General features: G+C 38.1%; 1 protein-coding gene across 1 annotated transcript in view; it reads right to left on the bottom strand.

Moving 5' to 3' along the window:
- Positions 1–23,295, bottom strand: part of LOC131070828 (uncharacterized) — a 170,452-nt gene that overhangs the window by 96,147 nt on the left and 51,010 nt on the right. The window contains exons 7-9 of the mRNA XM_059214336.1: positions 2,073–2,179; positions 1,623–1,785; positions 1,341–1,412 (exon numbers count right to left, since the gene is read on the bottom strand). Coding sequence (XP_059070319.1) covers positions 1,341–1,412; positions 1,623–1,785; positions 2,073–2,179 — 342 coding nt within the window. The remainder of the gene's footprint in view (positions 1–1,340; positions 1,413–1,622; positions 1,786–2,072; positions 2,180–23,295) is intronic.

Raw genomic sequence — 23,295 nt, 5'->3', positions numbered from 1 at the left:
TAAAAAGATTTAAGTAACAAAGGAGAGAGTGACCCAAAACGATTTAACAAATCTAAAGTCTAGATGTTCCCTTCAAGGAATCAAATTTGCAAGCATTTCAAAGCCTTTCTCACCTCTCCATTGTATCCCCAATAATTAACTCATAATTACAATTAAAAATCAGCAACAAAGTTAGCTTCATGATGACATTGTTGAATTGAGAATTCCTCAAACTGACCTAAAACATTCCAAGCTTGTCTTAATATATTGTTGATTACCAAGTCAGAGAAGAATCATCAAATCCCCTTCCAAGCAAATTCAATTGACCCCACAAGTAGAAATTAACTGAAAACCCAGGAAGCCTGCCTAAGCCTTCTCTTAGTGCCATCATGTAGTTTCTTTGAAGCTGTGATGATAATATTGCCAAGGTTATCTCTAACGACCTGTCCTCTAAATCTACTAGGGTCACCCCTTGATGCACTATCAAAGTTAACTTTGAGAACTCCTCTAGGAGGACTCCATTTCATCTCATGTCTTGGAAATTTTGAAGCCTTCACCTAGTGCTTCCATAAACATGTCCATAAATTGCATTTTTTAACACATAGTTTATAACAACTAAAAAATAAATGTATAAATAGTTCTAAGATAAAATCAAAATTATTTATTTAGCATGACTTATTAACGTATATTTTATATTTTTTGACATCTAATTTTAAATTTCAAAAACTAAGAAATATAATAGTTTTTTTACCATTTAAATATCCTTTTATTTGGTAGAATAGAATAAAAACGGAACAATATAGTGGATGCCCTGATTGCACCATATTTGGTAGCTATGATTTCTTAAATGGTCCAATGAAGTCCAAGCCCCTCTTTCAAATAACTCTTAGGGTTAAGATAGATACAAAGGCATGAAATTACGTATCAAAGGATTTCATGGGAAGGTTAGGAAAAAAAATGAAAACACAATCTACACTTTATAACACCATAGTATTTTATTGTCATAATAAACCAGGAAGTGCATTTCATTTTGCCATTAGAAATGCGACATTCGACCAAGCAGACAACAACCTAAAGGCCATAAAAATTATTTTCCATTGGAATCTTTTGTGCATTTCAATTTTTTACCAACCACAATTTGTACTCTCATTTTGATCCATTGCTCAAACATATCACGTAACCCTTGTAGAAAGAAGTATCAGCCATTAATGTATTAGAAAATATAGATTTCAAATTTTTAAAGAGTATCAATATTTTAAAGGATAGAAATATACTGGTTATACCCTAAGGACTCAAAAGAACTGAAATACTTACCAATATAATCTTTCAGATAAAAATAATTCCAAAGTTATGTAAATCACCTTACTAAATTTTATGTCGGGCATACTTGTACCATCATTTGCTGCTGCATCCCCTAAAGCATCTTGCAATTCCTAGTAACAAGAATAATATACATTAACTTAGCTTGTTAGGCTGCATGGTTGCTGAGTGATTTTTATCTTAAATAATTTGATTATACAAGAAATATTTAGAAATGAATCAAATGTATTCTTCAAGTAAGACAACAAATTAAGCATTGACTTTTTTCAATAAATTTGGTTCAATCAAAATTACCCCCAGTATATGAAGAAAAAAATGAATACCATTTGAATAAGCCTGAGGTCAGTTTCTGGTCTTATAATGTCCATGTCAGCCAAGTCAATTACAAGAGAAGGCCAATCAGCATTGACAATATGTACAATAGATGCCAGCATTGCATATTGGTGTTTCTCCTCCATTCGGCAAAGCAAACCAAAATCAAGAAACCTACAGGTGCATCAAACAAATGTGGAAGGAAAACCATAAAAAATAGCTTTACATTATTTATTTATTAAAATAAACAACTAAAACAATCCAAATTGAAAGACAGAACTTATATTGATGTATATGGATACCAAAATCACTTATTGGATGTCTAATTTTAGAATTCATTTAATTATTCTTTCAAAGTATAAAGCATAGAAACTGTTATATTTTGGATACTTCTTATCAAAATATTTCTTGAACAAGCCATTTCCCAAGCATTGCATTAAACCACGGCATAACAAAATTACCCAATCTGGCCTGTTGATGTGTAGACAAGATTCCCAGGATGTGGATCTGCATGAAGCAAACCTGTCTCTAGTAGTTGTACCAATGACGCTTCTACACCTCTGTTAACCTGGATTATATAATGACAAAACAGTGGAAGCAACTGTCATCAGATAGAGCTACATATCACTTGAAACAATAGGTGATATCTTAAAAGGAAAAATAAATTTCTTAACCAAAACTTTATTTCTTATTTATTAGAGATCTCATGTGGAGAAAAATTGTTATAAATCACTACTCACCACAAGTAACTTGGCATCGTCATAGATCATTTGAGTTATATAACTAATCCAAACTGCATTTTTTTCATTTCCAAGGCAAGAGAAGTACAGAAATATTTAATTTGTCCTTGGAACTACATTCCAAAAGAGACCATGAATTTTGGTTTGCTCATTCCAATCTTGTGAGAAAGAAATACAGAAAAAAACAACTATCATTAATGTCATTGGATGAACAAATTAGGTCAAAGGGTCTCAAAAGTACAAAAAGAAAAGAATTAGATGAAAGAGCCAAAAAGAAGCTCCAAAAGAGGTACACGCTAGGAAATTACACTAAAGGATCAAAAGCTTCTTATAAGAACTCAGGCAGATAGCTAGGTAGAGTAGTTATTGTCTTCAGCAACTTAGGAAAAGCTTAGGGTAGCTAGGAAAATAAAGTTGATGACTCTCTGTGCCCACACCCTTGGTTCCTTGGGAAATATTTGCTATGCACGTGAAGCCTTGGAATCTGCAACTAGATCCTCTGTAATGTCCCACCCCTAGTGGAACACTGAAATCTGAAACTGAGTAACCTGCTTGTGAGTTTTAATTTATTAAACTATGTTCTCCTGTTATTTGGTGGTCTTTTAGAGCTAGAGAGAAGTTGCAGAAGATGTGTTTTCTATAATTTGTTTTGAAGTTTTTGAAAGAGAGTGATAAATACTTTCTTTTACAACAATGAAGCAAACTGAATACTAAATTGAGAATTACATTCAAGCTTGTCTTTGTATCAGATTTCTATTGAAGATAAGTACATTAAGCACTTTGATATGAGTGTGTAATATCCCTGTTGTTATTAACTAAGATATCCAAGGGATATTGTCAAACAATGAACTGATTACCTTGCTGCTCAAGCTTCCTAACCGTATAACCTGCGTGTTATGCGGTTTCTAAACTACTTGAGTGTTATGCTGTTCAGATTGATGCAATGCTTCAGACTAGTTTTGACACTATTAAATTTGGTTTACCAACACGGATGACTTGCAAACAATAGGACAATGATATAAGATGATAATGCAACTGTATTTTTATGTTTTGATGTAATAGCATGAATAGATATGCAGAAATATGTAACTAAAGCGGACTGTAATGTTGACAAATAGTTGGCATGCAACCCATGGAATCGTAAATATATGAATCAATCTTATCACTCTTTATTTGGAGATCATATGCTCATTGCATAGGCCAGCTTGTAATAAGACTCATTGACTAATAACAATGACCACTTTCAGATTATCTGAAAACAAATGACAGCTATGGACTCAAGCATACAAACTGAGATTACAATGGATTTTTAATGTCAAATGAACTTGGAGTACAGTGCCCTAAAGAAGCAAGCAATATCTTCGATCTTGAAGCCTCCAATGTCTAAATTCGTGTAATGTCCCCGATTTTGGTCTGGAATTGTTTGTGTTAGATTTTGGAGAGATAAAGGAAAATTATTTAATTTAATATTATATAAGTGGTCTCATTATATTTATTTTAATAACATACGTGAGATGACTTTATATTTTATTAAATTAATAAAGTGAGTTAAGTATAAAATAAAAATAATTAGAAAGTCACTTAAAAATAATAAAGTGTACCTACCCTCTTCTAGAAGGAATCTTATGATGGGTTATGAAAAGAATAAATAGAAGAGGGAAATTGAGGGATGGGGTCAGTTATTTTGTTATCTCTTGAATTGAGTTGTGGAGCCAAGGGTTGTCCGCAGAATTGGTCTTAGGGAATGATACCTCCCTTCGATCCGCATAACTGAGGAGGTAGAAGATCCTCTGAAGGGTTGCTTTGTGAGTGAGGAATATTCAGCTCTTCACATTGAGCTTATGGAGTCTTCATATCAGATTTGAGGAGTTATGCTTCAGACCTTCATAATGTCACGATTTTGCTCATTGGTCATAGTAGAAGTATGCCTTCATGTGTTTGAGATCAGCTATCTTATCTAAGGAAGAGGGCGATATTATTTGATGCAAAGTTGAAAAACTCGGACTCGGCAATGACTCGGCAAGGCCATTTTTTTTTTAAAACTCGGGACTCACCAAAACTCGAGGAAAAACTCGGCAATACTCGGCAACTTTATCGAACATTTGAAAATACACTTTTTTTAAATATTATTCAAAAACACACATTTACAGCAAATTTGTATAGCATATATTGATTTCCATAATATATAAATCAAAGTTTGAGTTAAATGCATAGCATAAACCAAAAAACAAGTGCAACATATGAATAAAAGTTCAATACATTTCAATGTATCATACTCATAGTGACATAGAGTCATAGACCACAAAACAACAACCTCTGAAATTTTGATTACATATCAAGTTCAAGTTTTGGTATCAATGAAAATGAGAAATCATAAATTGCGCCTATGACTAAAACTCAAAAAAGAGTGTTGCTGCTGGGGGGGTGGTGCTAATCCTCAACAGGTGCCACTGCTACATGATCAACCTCGTGCTCCTCCTCACGTGCTACCACTTCCGCATCCCATTCCTCTCCTGCCCTCTCCAACTCACTTAGCTGCTCATTAGTAAGGAATGGATCCAAATCATTATCAACACCATCAGGAGCAGCAACCCATTCTGCTGCATATGGATCAATGTCATCCAAGTCAAGTGCTTCATGTGAATCTTGCCCTTGCACCTTCTTCTCATGCAATTGAATGTTGTATCGCACATAGACAAGATCATTCAAGCGTTGTTGAGTCAACCTATTGCGCTTTTTTGTATGGATGACCTCAAAAACATTCCAACTGCGCTCACAACCAAAAGCACTACAAGGCTGCGATAATATGTGGATGGCAAGCTTCTGAAGATTAGGCGCTGTGGCACCATAATCTTCCCACCACAAATCTGCAAGGATAAAAAATGCCATTTATTATTTGTAAAGATTTTAATAATCTTAAAGAGAGAAATAAATGGTAAAGTAAAATTAAACATGTTTTTTCACCTGGTCGTAAGGTGTCTCTCCTACCTTTGCAATCAGGGGAACAAAACAATGGCCCTGTGGCCTTCTTATAGATCTGCAACTCATCAAGTATCAAGTCTCGAAGGTTCTCATCATCAACTAATCTTCGTATGCATGTGTCAAGGCCAATTCTAACCTCTACATCTACTCAGAAACTCGGGGAGTAAAAAAGCTTGGGATTCAAGAAGTAGGCAGCAACATGAATATGTTGGTGAAGTTGATGGTTCCACCTTTGATCAATTATGCGCCATATGGGTTCATACTTGGTCTTGTTTGACACATATAAGTGTTGAATCGCCTCTTTGGCCTTATCCATGGCCTCATATAGATACCCCATGGAGTTATGATCCCCATCCACCATTCGTAGCACCCTCACCAATGGTTTCGACACCTCGATATAAAAAATTTAACAAAATCAGCAGATTGTAATATTAGGAAATTAAATAATAAATCATGAATTAAAGTTTCAAAACTTACATTGAAGATCTCCTCCACCATCTTGGCAAAATTAGAATAAAAAATGGAAACCACAACCTTCTCTACTTCAAGCTTTGTAGCATAACGACTCCCCAACCATCTTTCACTCACGAACATCCGCTTCAGGTTGGGCAATGTAGCAAGTATGCTCTGCAAGGTGAGGAAATTGATAGCAAAGCGTGTGACCCCCGATCGCACAAGATCCTTATCATCAGTGTGCTCTCTCATAAGATTAAGGACCCATGTGTGATTGTAGATGTATTTGGTGATATTCCTTCCATCTTCAACCACTTTCTTTACCCAACTTAGTTTCCCTATGTCCTCAAGGAGCAAGTCAAGACAATGGTCAGCACAAGGGCTCCAAAATAATGTCGGATGTCTAGCCATTAGAAGTTTGTCGGCTGCCACATATGCAGCTGCATTATCAGTCACAACCTATATGACATTTTGCACTCCCACGTCCATCACCACCTCATCCAACATGTTGCACAAGGTCTCTGCATTCTTCACTTCATTGGAGGCATCAATTGATTTTAAAAATACTAATTGTCCCCTTGAAGAAGCTAGAAAGGTGATGAGTGTCCTATTCCTACCATCCATCCACCCATCTGAAAGAATGGTGCACCCATTCTTTTCCCAAAAAATCCTTTGCTCTTGCACTAATGCGTGAGTGTTTTGGACCTTATCTTGCAATAACGGTCCACTAATCTCATAACGACTTGGGGACTTGAACCCCTTACCTGCCACAGTCAATGTGGTGACCAATTGGTCCCAAGATGGACTAGAAACAACATTGAACAGAATATCGTTGTAGATCCAAAATCTAGCACATGCCACCTTTGCTTGTTGGTGAGTCTCTTTATTCCATGCAGTGCCTAGCAATCCAGGTTGTGCACCAGGAGTGTCACATGGAACAAAGTAGTTTTCCATATGGCTGCCCACACTTCCCATTCCTCGTATCCATGGCCCAAGGGAAGCCGAAGAACTAGATGCCCCCACATCTGTATGTGACCCTATAGAACTCAAATCTGCCATTGGGGTTGCCATTGCCTCTGTTGTTCTTTTTTTTGTTGCCTTCCTTTGATCATATGCTTCAAGCGTTGCTATTGCATCACTCGTAGCCTCTTCAAGACATTTCTTACATCCTCTGGTATCTTGGCATTCAATCTGTGCAAGGTGATATTTGAACCTATTAATGCCACCTTTTATAATCTTGGTGCAATGGTTACAAATGACGTCTCCTCGTTTTGGAGCTGGTGTCCCATGTTTCCAACAAAGGTCTCGCTTTTTGCCACTAGAAACCATTTTCTTTCAAAAAAATTGGAAGAGAACCTAGAAAAAGAGAGAGACGACATTTAGAGAACAATATCACTGTTATAACTTATTAGTTATTACTTTCCTAATCCTATCTATATCAGTGAATAACAGTGTTAATAAATAATAACAATTAAAATTTAATATATTAAATTATTAACATTGTTATTTAAAAATAACAGTGTTGATAACTTAATATATTAAAATTTAATATACTAAGGTTAAAAACATTGTTATTTAAAAATAACAGTGTTAATAACTTATTATCACAGTTATTTTTAAATAACACTGATAATTAATAATAAGTTATTAACAATTAAACACACTATTAATAAACTTACTACTTAGTATATTAAATTTTAATATAATAATTTGTTATCAGTTAACACTATTATTTCTAAATAACAGTTAAATTGTAATATAATAAGTTAATAACAATTAACAAATTAACTGTTAACAGTGTTATTAACAAATTAACTATTAACAGTTAACACTGTTAAATTGTAATATGATAATTTGTTATATTACAATTTAAATTGTTATAATTTGTTATATTACTGTTATTTCTAAATAACAGTAACAGTTAACACTAATTGTTATTTATAATTTGTCATATTATAATTCAAATTTAATCTAACTGTAACAGAATCGTAGACAAAATTTTTTTGAATTGCTTGTTTTAGTATGAAAATTTTTTGTAAAAAACATGCTCTGCAATCTTGTTTCAGTCAATGTGCCCTAGTCGCGCGTGTCTTTTCCGCCTTTCGTCGCGTCAAAAACCCTGCGATTTGTGCCCTCGTCTTTTCCACCTTTCGTCATGTGTATTTTAATGAAAATGAAAGACAGATTTAGGTTTTTGTTAAAGTTAAAACTTAATATAGTTATTCGTGCCGATTTTTTACCCCTTTTTTTGCAATTTTCCCCGATTTATTCCTCTTAAAATCGCCGCGATTTTTTCATATACTCGGCACCGAGTATATCTGTGAGTGACTTGCACCCGTTTAGGGATCGTGAGTACTCGCGAGTATACCTCTGACGCGCAGAGTTTTGCAACCTTGATTTGATGTATTTTGAAGGTGAATCGAATCAAGTAGCAGCTGTTTATCAGACTTAAGCAGACTATACCCTCCCACGATCTTGTTCATTAATCATCATTTGTGCATCCATTTTCACATTGGAGGACAGAGATTTCAATTGCAGGGCAAGGCGATTTCTTTGTGATATTCTAAATGAGTTTTGGTGGTAGTTTCGGCCATATCTGAGTGTTTGATTAAAAATGGACCTGTGCATCTTGTACCCTTTGATTTGGGTTATGTGTTCATGATTCGGCTTTGAGACTCGCTATTGAGTGAGGCGTTTCCTTCTAGGACTGAGGCTGACCAGTTTAGGAGGTGAATTGGAGTACTTGTATGCAGTCCACTTTGGCATCTCAGACCTTTTTACTTGCAGCGACAGGGGGGGCATTGGACATGGTTTGATCTTGCACTAAAGAGGCCCATTGTTAGTTGATATTGCTTGCTTCTTCATCGCCTCACTTAGGCGAGTTATACCAGGTTCTACAATATCACATCTTCATTGTATTTTCAGTAGTTTGCATGTCTTCTTGAGTGTCATATATCTTCAGAAAATTTGAAAATCAGTATTTATTGGCTAGGTGTTTGGACACTTGTTTATTGTATGTAATGAGCCTACTTGATTCATGAATAAAGGAGTTATAAGCTGTCCCTCATTTAGTCATTGTTAGATGATGTTTGCCAACTGTTTGTTTTAATGGCAGTCTGCTGTAACCTTCATGTCTGCATACTATTCTATGTCATTGAATAGGAAATAGAGTTGCATCATCATCCTAGAAAGTAGTTTTTATGTTTACAAGAGAAAAAACAAAGTTTATAATGTCAATACCAGTCTGAAGTATTTGGACCAGTCATATGCCAAGTGTTTGACGAAATTATCCACGGGGTCAAAGACTGAAATTTAATATCAGAATTGGTGAGGGACATTACAATTCATCCTTCTTGCCAAATCGCCCCTGCTGCTGCTATGGAGGTCTGAGAATTAATAACTTGGAAGGCAAAACTCCACTCCACAATGCCCAAAAGAATCGATATTCCTTCCCAAGAGGATTGCCAATGACAAATGTCAAAATCGGGCCAAAGTGGAGGTCTATGGACCAAATTGTGAGATGGCCCAAACTGGTACGATTTTGTTTCAGAATTAATTGGGCATCGAACTTCACTTATTACTTCTCCAAAATGCACCAAACTGAATCGCCCTTCCTCCTAAATGCTAGTGCTGCCTTCCAAATCTTAATATGATGTATTAACAATGGAATAGGAGCAAAATCATGGTAGATAGAGGTCTGAAGCGATTTTGTCTCAGGTCTGATATAACACCTACAAACACCACCAAAACTCCTCAAAATGCTTCTACAAAAAAATTGTCTAATTCCTCCCAAATTGCTGGCACAAAATATCATCAAAATACTATGAGTCTGAATGCGACTTCAGATTATTCACCATGGATAATGCTGTAACTCTATGAGCTCCGATGTGAATGACTGAGATATCCTTCACTCTCAAGCAACCCTTCGGAGGATCTCTCACCCCCTCAGTTATGCAAATCAAAGGGAGGTATCGTTCCCAATGACCAACAATCTGCAGAAACCCTAGGCTCCTCAACCACAATACAAGAGAAGATGTCAAATAACCGATGATGCATAATAAATCAACCCCTCTATTTATCCTTTTCTCTCCAACTGATTGATTCCTTCTAGAAGATTCTTCTCTAATTCACTCATATTCTTTTATTACACTTTAATTAACTTAATTGCAATTTAATTATCAAATAAAAATAACATTATGTTATAAAGTGCAATTATAACATCATACGTGTAATTCCCTTTTCTCATCAAAAACCATGTAGAAATAAAATGTGAAGCCATCAGTATCTGCCAAGTCGACCCCCTAATCAACAACTTGGCCTACGAGGGTCAAATAATAGGCCAACCTTGTGAATGTCCATGTGCTAAGGAGAAGGGGACATTACAGAGTGCTATTACAAAGCCAATGAAGTCTTAAAAACACTAACTACATACCTGGTAGCTTGATGTAGATAAAGTAAACTTGAAAGGTAGCACACAACCAAGGTGCACACTCAGAAAATGAGGTGCTTACTCAGAAAAAGACTCACAGGGATCAGAAATATAATCCTTTCCTCTTCAAATCGCTAACATATGATGGTCTGCTGAACGCAATAATGATGGAATATATAAACTGTACTTTCCCCTTGAGATGAGGTTTGTTGTGAGCTCCAAATCCTTGGATGGGACGGCTTGCTGATGGACTGATTTTTATGTCTTTAAATAGCCTTTCCACTGCTGCAACCTTCCAAAACTTGTCTCTTGTATTGGGATAATTGTGTGACAATAAGGAACTAATGAGAAAGAAGTTTGTATTAGTATTGACCTTGCACAAGGAGAAGAGTGGGTTGACTACACAAGTACCTCACTCAGCCAATCCACAAATAACTTCAAACTGCTGTTCCAAATACCACAAAAGATTGTTGTATGGTATTCAATATTTAGACAAAGTGTTGTTGGTGAAAAACACAACAACTATGGTGCTGAAAACTGTATTTCTTGAGCTCCCTCTACCCTGAAATGGTATGGCCACACAAGCAAATAGGTGGCTTCAGATTTGCTAAAACTTATCCAACTTTGATGCCCAAAGGACACTTCTAAAAATGAAGCTTCTCATCACACCCTTGGCTTGCTTCTCACAGCTGTAGATGTGCAAACAATGGAGGTTTTCGTTTCCAAAGCTCTCAAAACCCTAAGGTTGCCAAGCTCCTCAAAGGAGACATGAAAAAGAAATGATTTCCAAAAAAATGAATAGAAATGAGTCTCCAATGACCTTTAAATAACCTTTCGTCAAGTTGCCCCAATTAGGGTTGAAACCCTAACACCTCAATTAAATTTAATGAATCAAATAATAGTTACTTTATCCTCATGACAATTCTCCCACTTAGGACGTACACTTTATGTTATATGCTTTCTCCACTTATACTAACCTTTTAACTCTCTCTTCCACATTCACTCTCTCACTAGGAATAGGTACATAGGAAAGGTGAAACTTAATATTATAAATATGGTTTAAGTGACCTATTGATGTGTGTTTTATGCACATAACATTCAGAATAAAATACCAAAGTAATTTACCCTCTCTTGAACAAAAATCACCTTAGATGCTAAGGATGTCATCTCCCCTCCTTGATCGTTATATATATCCTAAATGAGGCAAGTATTACTATTGATGTAATATCCCACTAATTTTTTTTGGTTTTTTCAGGCCAATAGCAATTCATCCACAACAATTACCCGTTAAGGTTAGAGTAATAAGAAAAACAACTAAAAGGGAACCCTTCCACCTTTTGTTCATCGAGAGCCCAAATTGGGAGCATGAGAGCATACGGTGTTCCGGGGATCGTCAGCATCAATAAACAAATTGAACATTACAACTGCATGGGCGGCAAGCCATCCCCTTCTGCTTATTCAGCAGGATAGAAACTAAAAGTCTTGGCGGTGAACCGACCAAGGGAAAGATTACAAGAAATAGAAGTTCAATCACTCTACCGCGTATTTCAGCGGGAGGACATTACATTAACAATCACTCTACCGCATATTTCAGCGGGAGGACCAAAACATTAAACTTATCACTCGACCACTTATTCAGCGGGAGGACATTACAATTAAAACATCACTCTACCGCATATTTCAGCGGGAGGACTATTTATCAAAGAAAACTGAATTACAAAACTGAGAAGCCGGCAAGCCAGCCTCTTCCACTTATGCAGTGGGAATTACAAATAAAAGCAGATAGAATGGGATGCTCAGTACTACTGAAACAATCCTTACAATATGGAGATGAGATGAGAAGATTAACTGCAGATTTCTACACAATACTGTAATTTTCTGTTACACTGCTTTGCAGGCTGAAAGTACAGTTCTAGCAGCCCATGAAAACATGAAAATACTCATAACTCACTCAATTTTTACCCGAATTGATTCAAATCAAGCCCAATCCCACCGTACATCCAATACAATGACAACCAATCACAGCCACACCCCAAAAACCCTTTTTTTATTTTGCACACATCCCAATGCAACCCAAAAAACCCACGCCTAGACTAGGAATTTTGATTTTGCATAATTAAATCAATACTCAAACAAATGTGCTAAAAACATACAAACTTATTTGCTAGTGTTGGGAAGGAAGATAGGAATAATACCCATAACTATCAGACGCTCCAGTAGAGAGATGTGAGCAAAAATGTGTTTCAGCCACAGGCAAAACCAGCAAGTCCAGAATCGTTGCAACACCAAGATGTCTATGGCAAAGCTCTGAAAACGATAGAAGAATACAAGGCACAGCTAGGTACTGTATTTCAAGTACGAAACCGGGTAGCACTAGGGAGACGCACTCCGAAGCCTCAAGTTCTGTCGCCAATTCGACAGCGTAACATTACAGATTTTCAAGATGGTGCAAATGGGAACCCAAGCCTCATATTTATAACTTCATTCTTCAAATCCAAATGACATCCCCCAAATTCCACGCTTGCATTTGAATTTCATTCCAATTTCATGTGGACCCAAGTGTAGTGCCCAACTTCCTAAGTCAAAAGTCACGCCCAAGAGAGGGGAGGACCCACGTTGGACACTTAGGCACAAATGGCGATGTAAAGTGAAATAATATCCCTTTTTAAAAAATATTTCACATCCCATACAATAACTGAATTTCGCCCAAACTTAGGATTAAACAGGCATTAATCCCAAATTTAATAAACCAGTAGCCAATAAATAGATTAATTAAATATTAACCTTAGGAAAGGAAATAATATTTAATTATGTTGTAAATATCTCCCTCACTGATTATTATCACCTCCAAGATGAAACTGAGCCCAGACGACCACAAACTGCTGCAGAATTCAAACCCTTGTCTACTGCCAAATATAGAAATGTGCCACCCAGCCACTTACTAAAAATAGTAAGTCAAGAATTAATGCTCAGAAAAATATGATCATCGCGTCCAGAGGCAAAGCAAGGAGTGCTCGGTCGGACAATGGCACCAGAACGGTCATCCCCTGACTTACTAAAAATAGTAAGTCCTCGTTTCATCGATGCTAGACCCTGATTACTCATTCCACCTAGCCTACGGGTCTCAGGAATAGGCTAATGGACCTCTGAAAGAACATCAGTGAGAAGGGGACATTACAGTCCGCCCTCCCCAAAATTGTTTGTTCTCAGGCAACTGTAAGGCTGGATGCAATAGAATCTCCTCATTCTCCCACGTAGCATCCTCTGCCGGTAGATTCTTCCATTTGATCAAGTATTCCCTGATCACTCTTCTCCTCAAAGTTCGCTCCCTGAATTCAAGGACAGCTTCTGGAACCAAAACCAACTCTCCCTCCTCATCAAGTGGAGGTAGCTCAGCTGAAGCAACAACATTATGTCCCAAAGCCTTCTTAAGGCGAGACACATGAAACACATTATGGATCCTGCTGCTTGCTGGTAATTCCAACTCATAAGCCACTTCTCCAACCCTTCTACTGACTCTGAAAGGCCCATAGAATCGAGGTTTCAATTTCTCAACCCCACTCTTTTTGAGAGTACACTACTTGTAAGGCTGAAGCCTCAAATAAACCATGTCGCCCACCTCAAAGGTGCGCTTAATACGCTGCTGATCAGCATACAACTTTTGCTGATTCTGTGCATGTTGTAGATTGTCCCTCAAGATTCTCAGAATATCCTGACTTTGCTACATCATATCTTTCGCCTGAGGGGTTCTGCTATCACCAAATACCAAGTCTGCGAAGCTAGGAGCTTCATAACCATATAGTGCCATGAATGGTGACATCCGGATGGACATGTGATAGGAAGAATTGTAACAATACTCCCCAAGGTGAAGCCACCTCACCCAAGTATTCTGCTGTTCCGAGACATAGTTTCTGAGATAACCTTCCACCCACTTATTCACTATCTCGGTTTGTCCATCAGTTTGGGGGTGATAACTGGTGCTTGGAGTGAGCACAGTACCACACAATCTGAAAATTTCCTGCCAAAAGGCACTTAGGAACTTGCTGTCCCTATCACTCACAATGTTCTTCGGTAAACCATGCAATCTGAATACCTCTCGGAAGTACACTTCAGCAACTTGTGCTGCTGTAAAAGAGCTGGTAATGGCGAAGAAATGAGCAAACTTTGTAAGTCTGTCCACCACTACATAAATACTATCTTTTCCTTGAGCCCGAGGCAACCCCGTGAAGAAATCCATGGAAATACTTTCCCATTTTTGACCGGGAATAGGCAAGTGTTGTAACAAACCAGCAGGTAGAGTGTGCTCATCCTTGTTCTTCTGACATGTATGACACTCTTTAATGTACTTCAAAACATCATTTTTAAGCCCCTTCCAAGAGAGTCTCTCCCGGATCTGCCTGTATGTCTTGAAATAACCTTGGTGACCAGCAAGGGGAATGTCATGGAAGGTCTGCAAAATCTTCTCTTTTAACTTAGATTCAGGTACCATGAAGATTCTTCCCTTGTACAGTATCAATCCTTCAACCAATTTGTACCTTTCATCATGAAAAGTACCCTCTACAAGACTGATTGCAAACTGATTTTTGGCATAATCAGCAAGCAATAACTCTTTCCAACCAGCAGTAAGCTCGTAGAGTGAGCTCAAATGGGGCCTCCGTGATAAGGCATCTGCTACCACATTGTTTTTCCCTTTTACATACTCAATATCGAAGTCGTAAGCTTGTAGCTTATTCACCCATTTCTGCTGTCTCTCATTCAGATCCTTCTGGTGCATGAAGTGCTTAAGACTGTTGTGGTCGGTCTTGACAATGAACTTACTGCCCACCAAATATTGTCTGAATTTTGCAAGTGCATGCATTATGGCAAGCATTTCCTTGTCATAAATGGAGTATAGTCTCTCAGGACCTCTCAATTTTCTGCTCTCAAAAACTATAGGGTGCTTATCCTGCATGAGGACCGCACGAACACCTTCTCCAGACGCATCACATTGTAGTTCAAATGGCCTGGTAAAATCGGGCAATGCTAAAATTGGGTAGGAGCTCATGATCCTCTTAAACTGCTCAAATGTTGTTTGTGCCTTCTCGGACCACTCAAAGGCCCCTTTCTTGGTAAGATCTGTAAGGGGGGCAGCCAACTGAGAGTATCCCTTTACAAATCTTCGATAGAATCCACACAATCCCAAAAATCCTCTCAGATGTGTTATGTTTTCTGGAGTAGGCCAATCGATGATAGCCCTAATCTTTTCAGGGTCTACCTTCACACCACCTGCACTGATGATGTGACCCAGGTAGAGCAACTCTTCCATCCCAAATTCGCACTTGGATTCCTTGGCGAATAGGGATTCCGATTCTAGTATGCCCAACACTTCATCCAACTGCTGAAGATGCTCTTTCCATGATCTGCTGAAAATCAGGATGTCATCAAAAAATATCAACACAAACTTCCTCAACTATTCGCGGAAGATCCTGTCCATGCATGACTGGAATGTAGCAGGAGCATTCGTCAAACCAAAGGGCATGACTAAGAACTCAAAGTGCCCAAAGTGGCACCTAAAAGCAGTCTTCTCCGCATCTGAAGCTCTCATCCTAATCTGATGGTACCCCGATCTGAGGTCAATTTTGGAAAAGAACACTGCCCCATGTAGCTCATCAATGAGCTCATCAATCCTCGAAATAGGATACCGATTCTTGATGGTCTTATGATTCAGCGATCTATAATCCACACACATGCGCATGGTCCCATCCTTCTTTCTCACCAGAACAATAGCCGAAGCAAAGGGACTTTTGCTAGGTCGGATGTAACCCATGTCAAGCAATTCCTGAATTGCTTTCTCGATCTCATCTTTCTGCTTTTTGGGGTATCGGTAAGGAGTAGTCATGACTGGCTTAGCTCCTTCCTCAAGCTCAATAATGTGTTCAGCACCTCTTTCAGGAGGTTTGCCAGGAGGTGTCTTTTCGAACACCTTGCTTCTCTTAGTTATCAAAGCTTGAATGTCTTCAGGATACTTTCTGTGCTCTTGTTGTGGTTCTGAAGGTATCACCACAATATTGCTCTTATCTTTGACCATTGTTGAAATGTCTGAGGAATAATTGCCCTTTCCACCAATGGATTGGAAGGCATTATCAAACACTCCGCTGCCCACTCCACCTGATTATGGCCGATCAACCTTTCCATTCTTTTCAGGGATACAACCTTAAGTCCCCCATGCGACATTCCTCTCAAAACTACCTTTTTCCCTTCAGACATGAATTTCAGCTCCATGGTTTGTAGGTTTAGTGTGATCTCACCAAGAGATCTCAGCCATTGAATCCCGAGGACTGCATCATCAGTCCCTCCAATGCTTACCACAAAGAAATCATCTCTGATTTCATGATTTCCCAACTTCAGAGACATGTTGGAAATCATTCTATTACAAGACATAGTGGAGCCATCTGCTACCATGACTTTGAAGCCCTCAACTTCCTCTGCCACTAGTCCCTTTTTTGCAACAATTCTTTCATCAATGAAGTTGTGTGTTGCACCTGTGTCAATGAGAGCTATGACACGATGCTCTCCAATCACACCCCGAACTCTGAAAGACTCATTCTTGTGAATGCTCGAGAGTTGAGCAACCACTCCTCTATCTTCTGACCCAAATTCAGGCCCTTCAGGAGCCTCTTCATACTCGCTCTCCTCAACTTCAGTCTGCTGTTCTGAAATTTCAGAATCTGATCCATCTCTAGAATAGCCTTCCATTTGATGTAAATTCCTCTTTCCATGGCACATATGCCCGGGAACCAAGGTTCTCTGCAAGAATAGCATAGATTCTTTCTCCGGAGCTCTTGACGGAGCCCATCATCCATTCGCGGAGGGAACCTCTTGGTCTGATTAGTGAATTTCTTCTTATCTTTTCTGAAAGGGAAAGGCTTGGACTGAATTTTACTCTTAGGGGCAGCCAACTCCATACTTCTGGATTTTTTTATAGCTTCTGCCAGTGTGGGCGGATCAAAAGCTTTGACCCATCCTCTCAATGGTTCTTCAAGTCCTTCAGTGAAAAGGACAACCAATCGCTTCTCTAAGATGCTACTCACCCTGACTGACAGGTTTTGGAATTCAGTCACGTAAGTGTCCAAGGAACCTTGCTGCCTCAGTTGTGCAAGTTCTCTAAACTTCACCTCTGGATCCCTGGTGTCAAATCTCTCAATTAGCTTGTTGGTGAAATCAGCGTAGGTGGTGACTAAGTTGTGACCAAGGGTGACCAACCCATGGTACCACCATTCGTGGGCCACTCCATCCAAGTGCAAGGTAGCAAACTTGATGGCATCCTCCTCCAGCATCGGTCTCAAGGACAAGTAATTGTCCAACTTCTGTACCCATGCTCTAGCAGTACCCTTAGCGCTCCCATCAAAGTGTGCTAAGGTCACTCTTCCAAGAGCTTGCTGGAAATCTCTTGGGGCAGCAGACTTGTAGTCATTCCTCCATCCCCTTTTCATTTTCTGATTCATGAATTGATCCAGAGTTAGGATATCTCGGATCTCACCAGGAAGGGAAGCATACTCCATGTAGCTATTTCTTATCTCAATAGTTGTGGGTATCTCTGTTTCAGCTTGTTGTACTTCTTTGGGCAAAAAGATAGGTTGTAAAGGCCTTGGGGCTGAACCTCCATTGTTACTCCCGTTATTGCTCCCATTTCCATTGCTTACAGGAATGTTAGAAGTGTTGGCTTCCGGTCCATTGTTGGGCTGATTAGGGCTCCCAACAACGTTCTAGTTGAGCTTTGACAGCAGTAATGACATCATGTCCATCATGGCATTGAATTGCCTTTCTGCCTTCTTGTCGGGTGCTCATTTGTTTCTGTAGTCTTATCTGCCATTGAATCCACTGAATTTGAGGTATCTAAATTCTTCCCTCTGTTTCTCAATACTTCTGAAAATGTGTCCTCTTCGGGCACTATAGGAACCTGAAACTGCTGTCTCTTCTGTTCTCTGTTGTAGTGTCTGACGTCTCTGTCACTCATGGAGACTTCTGAACCCACTGACTCTCACAGGCTGGCAGGAAAACCAGCTCCGATACCACTGTAATATCCCACTAATTTTTTTTGTTTTTTCAGGCCAATAGCAATTCATCCACAACAATTACCCGTTAAGGTTAGAGTAATAAGCAAAATAACTAAAAGGGAACCCTTCCACCTTTTGTTCACCGAGAGCCCAGACTGGGAGGGTGAGAGCATACGGTGTTCCGGGGATCATCAGCATCAATAAACAAACTGAACATTACAACTGCATGGGTGGCAAGCCATCCCCTTCTGCTTATCCAGCAGGATAGAAACTAAACGTCTTGGCGGTGAACCGACCAAGGGAAACATTACAAGAAATAGAAGTTCAATCACTCTACCGCGTATTTCAGCGGGAGGACATTACATTAACAATCACTCTACCGCATATTTCAGCGGGAGGACATTACAATCAAAACATCACTCTACCGCATATTTCAGCGGGAGGACTATTTATCAAAGAAAACTGAATTACAAAACTGAGAAGGCGACAAGCCAGCCTCTTCCACTTGTACAGTGGGAATTACAAATAAAAGCAGATAGAATGGGATGCTCAGTACTACTGAAACAATCCTTACAATATGGAGATGAGATGAGAAGATTAACTGCAGATTTCTACACAATACTGTAATTTTCTGTTACACTGCTCTGCAGGCTGAAAGTACAGTTCTAGCAGCCCATGAAAACATGAAAATACTCATAACTCACTCAATTTTTACCCGAATTGATTCAAATCAAGCCCAATCCCACCGTACATCCAATACAATGACAACCAATCATAGCCACACCCCGAACAACCCTTTTTTATTTTGCACACATCCCAATGCAACCCAAAAAACCCACGCCTAGACTAGGAATTTTGATTTTGCATAAGTAAATCAATACTCAAACAAATGTGCTAAAAACTTACAAACTTATTTGCCAGTGCTGGGAAGGAAGATAGGAATAATACCCATAACTATCAGACGCTCCAGTAGAGAGATGTGAGCAAAAATGTGTTTCAGCCACAGGCAAAACCAGCAAGTCCAGAATCGTTGCAACACCAAGATGTCTATGGCAAAGCTCTGAAAACGATAGAAGAATACAAGGCACAGCTAGGTACTGTATTTCAAGTACGAAACCGGGTAGCACTAGGGAGACGCACTCCGAAGCCTCAAGTTCTGTCGCCAATTCGACAGCGTAACATTACAGATTTTCAAGATGGTGCAAATGGGAACCCAAGCCTCATATTTATAACTTCATTCTTCAAATCCAAATGACATCCCCCAAATTCCACGCTTGCATTTGAATTTCATTCCAATTTCATGTGGACCCAAGTGTAGTGCCCAACTTCCTAAGTCAAAAGTCACGCCCAAGAGAGGGGAGGACCCACGTTGGACACTTAGGCACAAATGGCGATGTAAAGTGAAATAATATCCCTTTTTAAAAAATATTTCACATCCCATACAATAACTGAATTTCGCCCAAACTTAGGATTAAACAGGCATTAATCCCAAATTTAATAAACCAGTAGCCAATAAATAGATTAATTAAATATTAACCTTAGGAAAGGAAATAATATTTAATTATGTTGTAAATATCTCCCTCACTGATTATTATCACCTCCAAGATGAAACTGAGCCCAGACGACCACAAACTGCTGCAGAATTCAAACCCTTGTCTACTGCCAAATATAGAAATGTGCCACCCAGCCACTTACTAAAAATAGTAAGTCAAGAATTAATGCTCAGAAAAATATGATCATCGCGTCCAGAGGCAAAGCAAGGAGTGCTCGGTCGGACAATGGCACCAGAACGGTCATCCCCTGACTTACTAAAAATAGTAAGTCCTCGTTTCATCGATGCTAGACCCTGATTACTCATTCCACCTAGCCTACGGGTCTCAGGAATAGGCTAATGGACCTCTGAAAGAACATCAGTGAGAAGGGGACATTACAATTGATTAATATAATGATTAACAAATGATTATTTGAAATTTATTTATTTATTAAATAAATTATTTAATTAATATATATTAATTATTATTCTTGAAAATGTGATAAAGCCAATTATTAAAATAATGTTAATATATTAAAAGAAGAAATGATATATTAAATAATATTAATATATTAAATAAAATTAATATATGAAATAAACTATTAGAAAATATTAATATATTTAAATATATTAAAAGATGGAAATATGAATTAATAAATGAACAAATCAAATAATGTTAATGTTTAATATTAAAGCATGAAACGGGAGTAAGCATTGGGTAAAGAAATTTCTTAAATACATTTACATGGAGATAACCCCCCACGTGGAGAGCTAACTCCACAGTGGCCCCTCCCCCACAGGAAGTGGTGGGACGGGGGTCGCACACACCCCTTCCTGCGAAAGGGACCCCGTGGGGGAATGCGACCCTTCCCCTCGACGAGGTATTAAGGAAGACCGCCACAGAGCTAAGGAAGGGCACGAAGGAGAGGGAGTCAGAAGGACTTCAAACAGCCATCACCAATTACGAACGGCAAACTACAGGCTGTGGTTCACGAACAGGTAAGAGGATTACTGGTCACAAGGTATATATGTGTGTGGATGTGTGCGCCACACACACACATATATATATTAGTGAGTATTTCTGAATATATATTAATGAATATTTCTGAATGTATATTACTGAAGATTTTTGAGTATATATTACTGGATATTAATTGATGTGTTTATAGCAATGAATATAGGTATGCATACAGAATATTGATGTATATCTAGGATCAATAAAGAGGATTAAAGATTAAGTAAATGTAGAAATAAATTATGGGATGAAAAATGATAATGAATTGTAAAATGTAATATGAATAATGTGATTATATGATGGAGGCTATTGGGAGGAAATTCCCTTCGCCTAATGGAGGGATTATGATAATCCCTAGTAGGTAGTATATACTGAAAATCTACATGCATATATGTTATGGCTTGGTTGACAATGTTCATCCAAGAAGAAACGGATCTGGCCAGTCCTCTCTGGTAGACTTGGATGATGAGATGCATCATCCAAGGCAAGGAATTGATCATATATGATGGTCCTCCTTGGTATGGCTTAGGTGTAAGAAATTACATCCAAGACAGGAATCAAATTAACCTTTGATTTCCTGGTGTGGCTTGGGTGTAAGAAATTACATCCAAGACAGGAATCGAATTAACCTTTGATTTCCTGGTATGGCTAGGGTGTAAGAAATTACATCCAAGACAGGAATCGAATTAACTTTCGATTTCCTGGTGTGGCTTGGGTGTAAGAAATTACATCAAAGACAGGAATCGAATTAACCTTCGATTTCTTGGTATGGCTTGGAACCAAGATGGGTTCCAAGAAGGCGAGCTTCACAGCTGCCTAAGGACATGTCCCAGTACTGCACTCATATCCTTTTATTTAAATAAGAATTGAGATTAGTATTAATTAAGTAATAGAAGTTTAATTGTAAATTAGATTAGTATATATATATATATATATATATATATATATTTGTTGTATTCTAACAATCTGTTTTGCAAGACAATGATCCCTAACTAGTAGGGATTTTACAGTGGTATCAGAGCATAATCCTGCCATGCTGTGGGACAAAATTACAACATTACTCTTTTATATGTGTGCACTTTTCAAATGAGAAACACCAAATTTATTCTACATGTATGTTCCTTACCTAGTGGATATTCATAGGTGTAGGGCTCATATCATAAAGGTTTCACATGCTTCGTGTTCTACGTACTGATGTACATGTTTTCTACTTTGAAGTCTATTGGCATGAATGCATGTGTTTGCATTGAGTCCCTTACTTGTATTTATGTGCTTCACATGTATACTTCATACTACATGTATATGCATTTGAAAGCTTCTTGCCTTAAGTAAATAATTGACAATGTAATTACAGTAGTGTCGTATTAAATTGAATTCTTAACCTAATGATTTTAGTGTTCTAATTCTTCACTTTTCTCTAATGCTTGCAAAGATAGGGACTGTGGGGGAAAGGCAGAATAAATCGGTCACATGTCGAAAATGCCCCAAGACAGGTAGCAAACCTTGAGGGAACCGCATGTAGACTGTGTCATGCACCCTTGGCACACTAAATCTACCATCTTGTAAGGTAGAGGAGAATGAGGAAGAGGAGACTCGTACAATCTATGAGAGCTAAGAATACAACAAATTAACGACTATTCACCACATTTGATAATACTTTTCATTATTAGTGTCTTGTATGGATGTCTATGAGAATGCTCAATGTTGTCATATTTTCAGCATGTATGCTTCAAATACTCCTTGCTTATATACTATGTATATTCGTGTGTTGCCTCATGTCCGATACGCTTCCAACATGTATGCCTTGTGTCTTCAGGTGTGCCTGATGACTGATGTGTCTGGAGCACGATCACACCATGACTACCTGTTCTTATACGTACATGGTACCTTATGTTTATTTGTGTATTGCTTCGAGCCCTACATGTCTTAGGTACATACTTCATGCCTTGAATGAATTCTTGTGGATGATTCACCTGTACTTCCATATATGATTCATACTTGTGTTTAGATATATATCCCATGCTTAAGTGAATTTATATGTGCTATATACAATCACTTCTTGACCTAAGCGAATGCATATGTGAACTCCATGTTACTTAAGAAAATTCAAGTGTATGCTCCATACTTTATATACTACATGTATTTCACATATGTGTTGCATGCCTTAATTGTATCCATGTGTATTACATATGTTGCACACCTTGAATGTACTCATATCCATGTGTATTTCCGTATATGATGAATATAGGTATTGTGCATAAACTTCATGTGTGTTTCATACCTTTACATATGTATACCTTGTGTTTTTATGGGGAGATGATTTGGTTCGAGAAAATTTTTAATTGCTTGAGGACAAGCAATTTCGGGAAGGATGGACTGTCATGTCCCCTACTTGATCGTTATATATATCCTAAATGAGGCAAGTATTACTATTGATTAATATAATGATTAACAAATGATTATTTGAAATTTATTTATTTATTAAATAAATTATTTAA

This window comes from Cryptomeria japonica, chromosome 11 (assembly GCF_030272615.1).
Source record: "Cryptomeria japonica chromosome 11, Sugi_1.0, whole genome shotgun sequence".
Classification (NCBI taxonomy): Eukaryota; Viridiplantae; Streptophyta; class Pinopsida; order Cupressales; family Cupressaceae; genus Cryptomeria; species Cryptomeria japonica.
The sequence above is the reverse complement of the archived record's forward strand: the minus strand, read 5'-3'. Positions and strand labels throughout refer to the sequence as shown.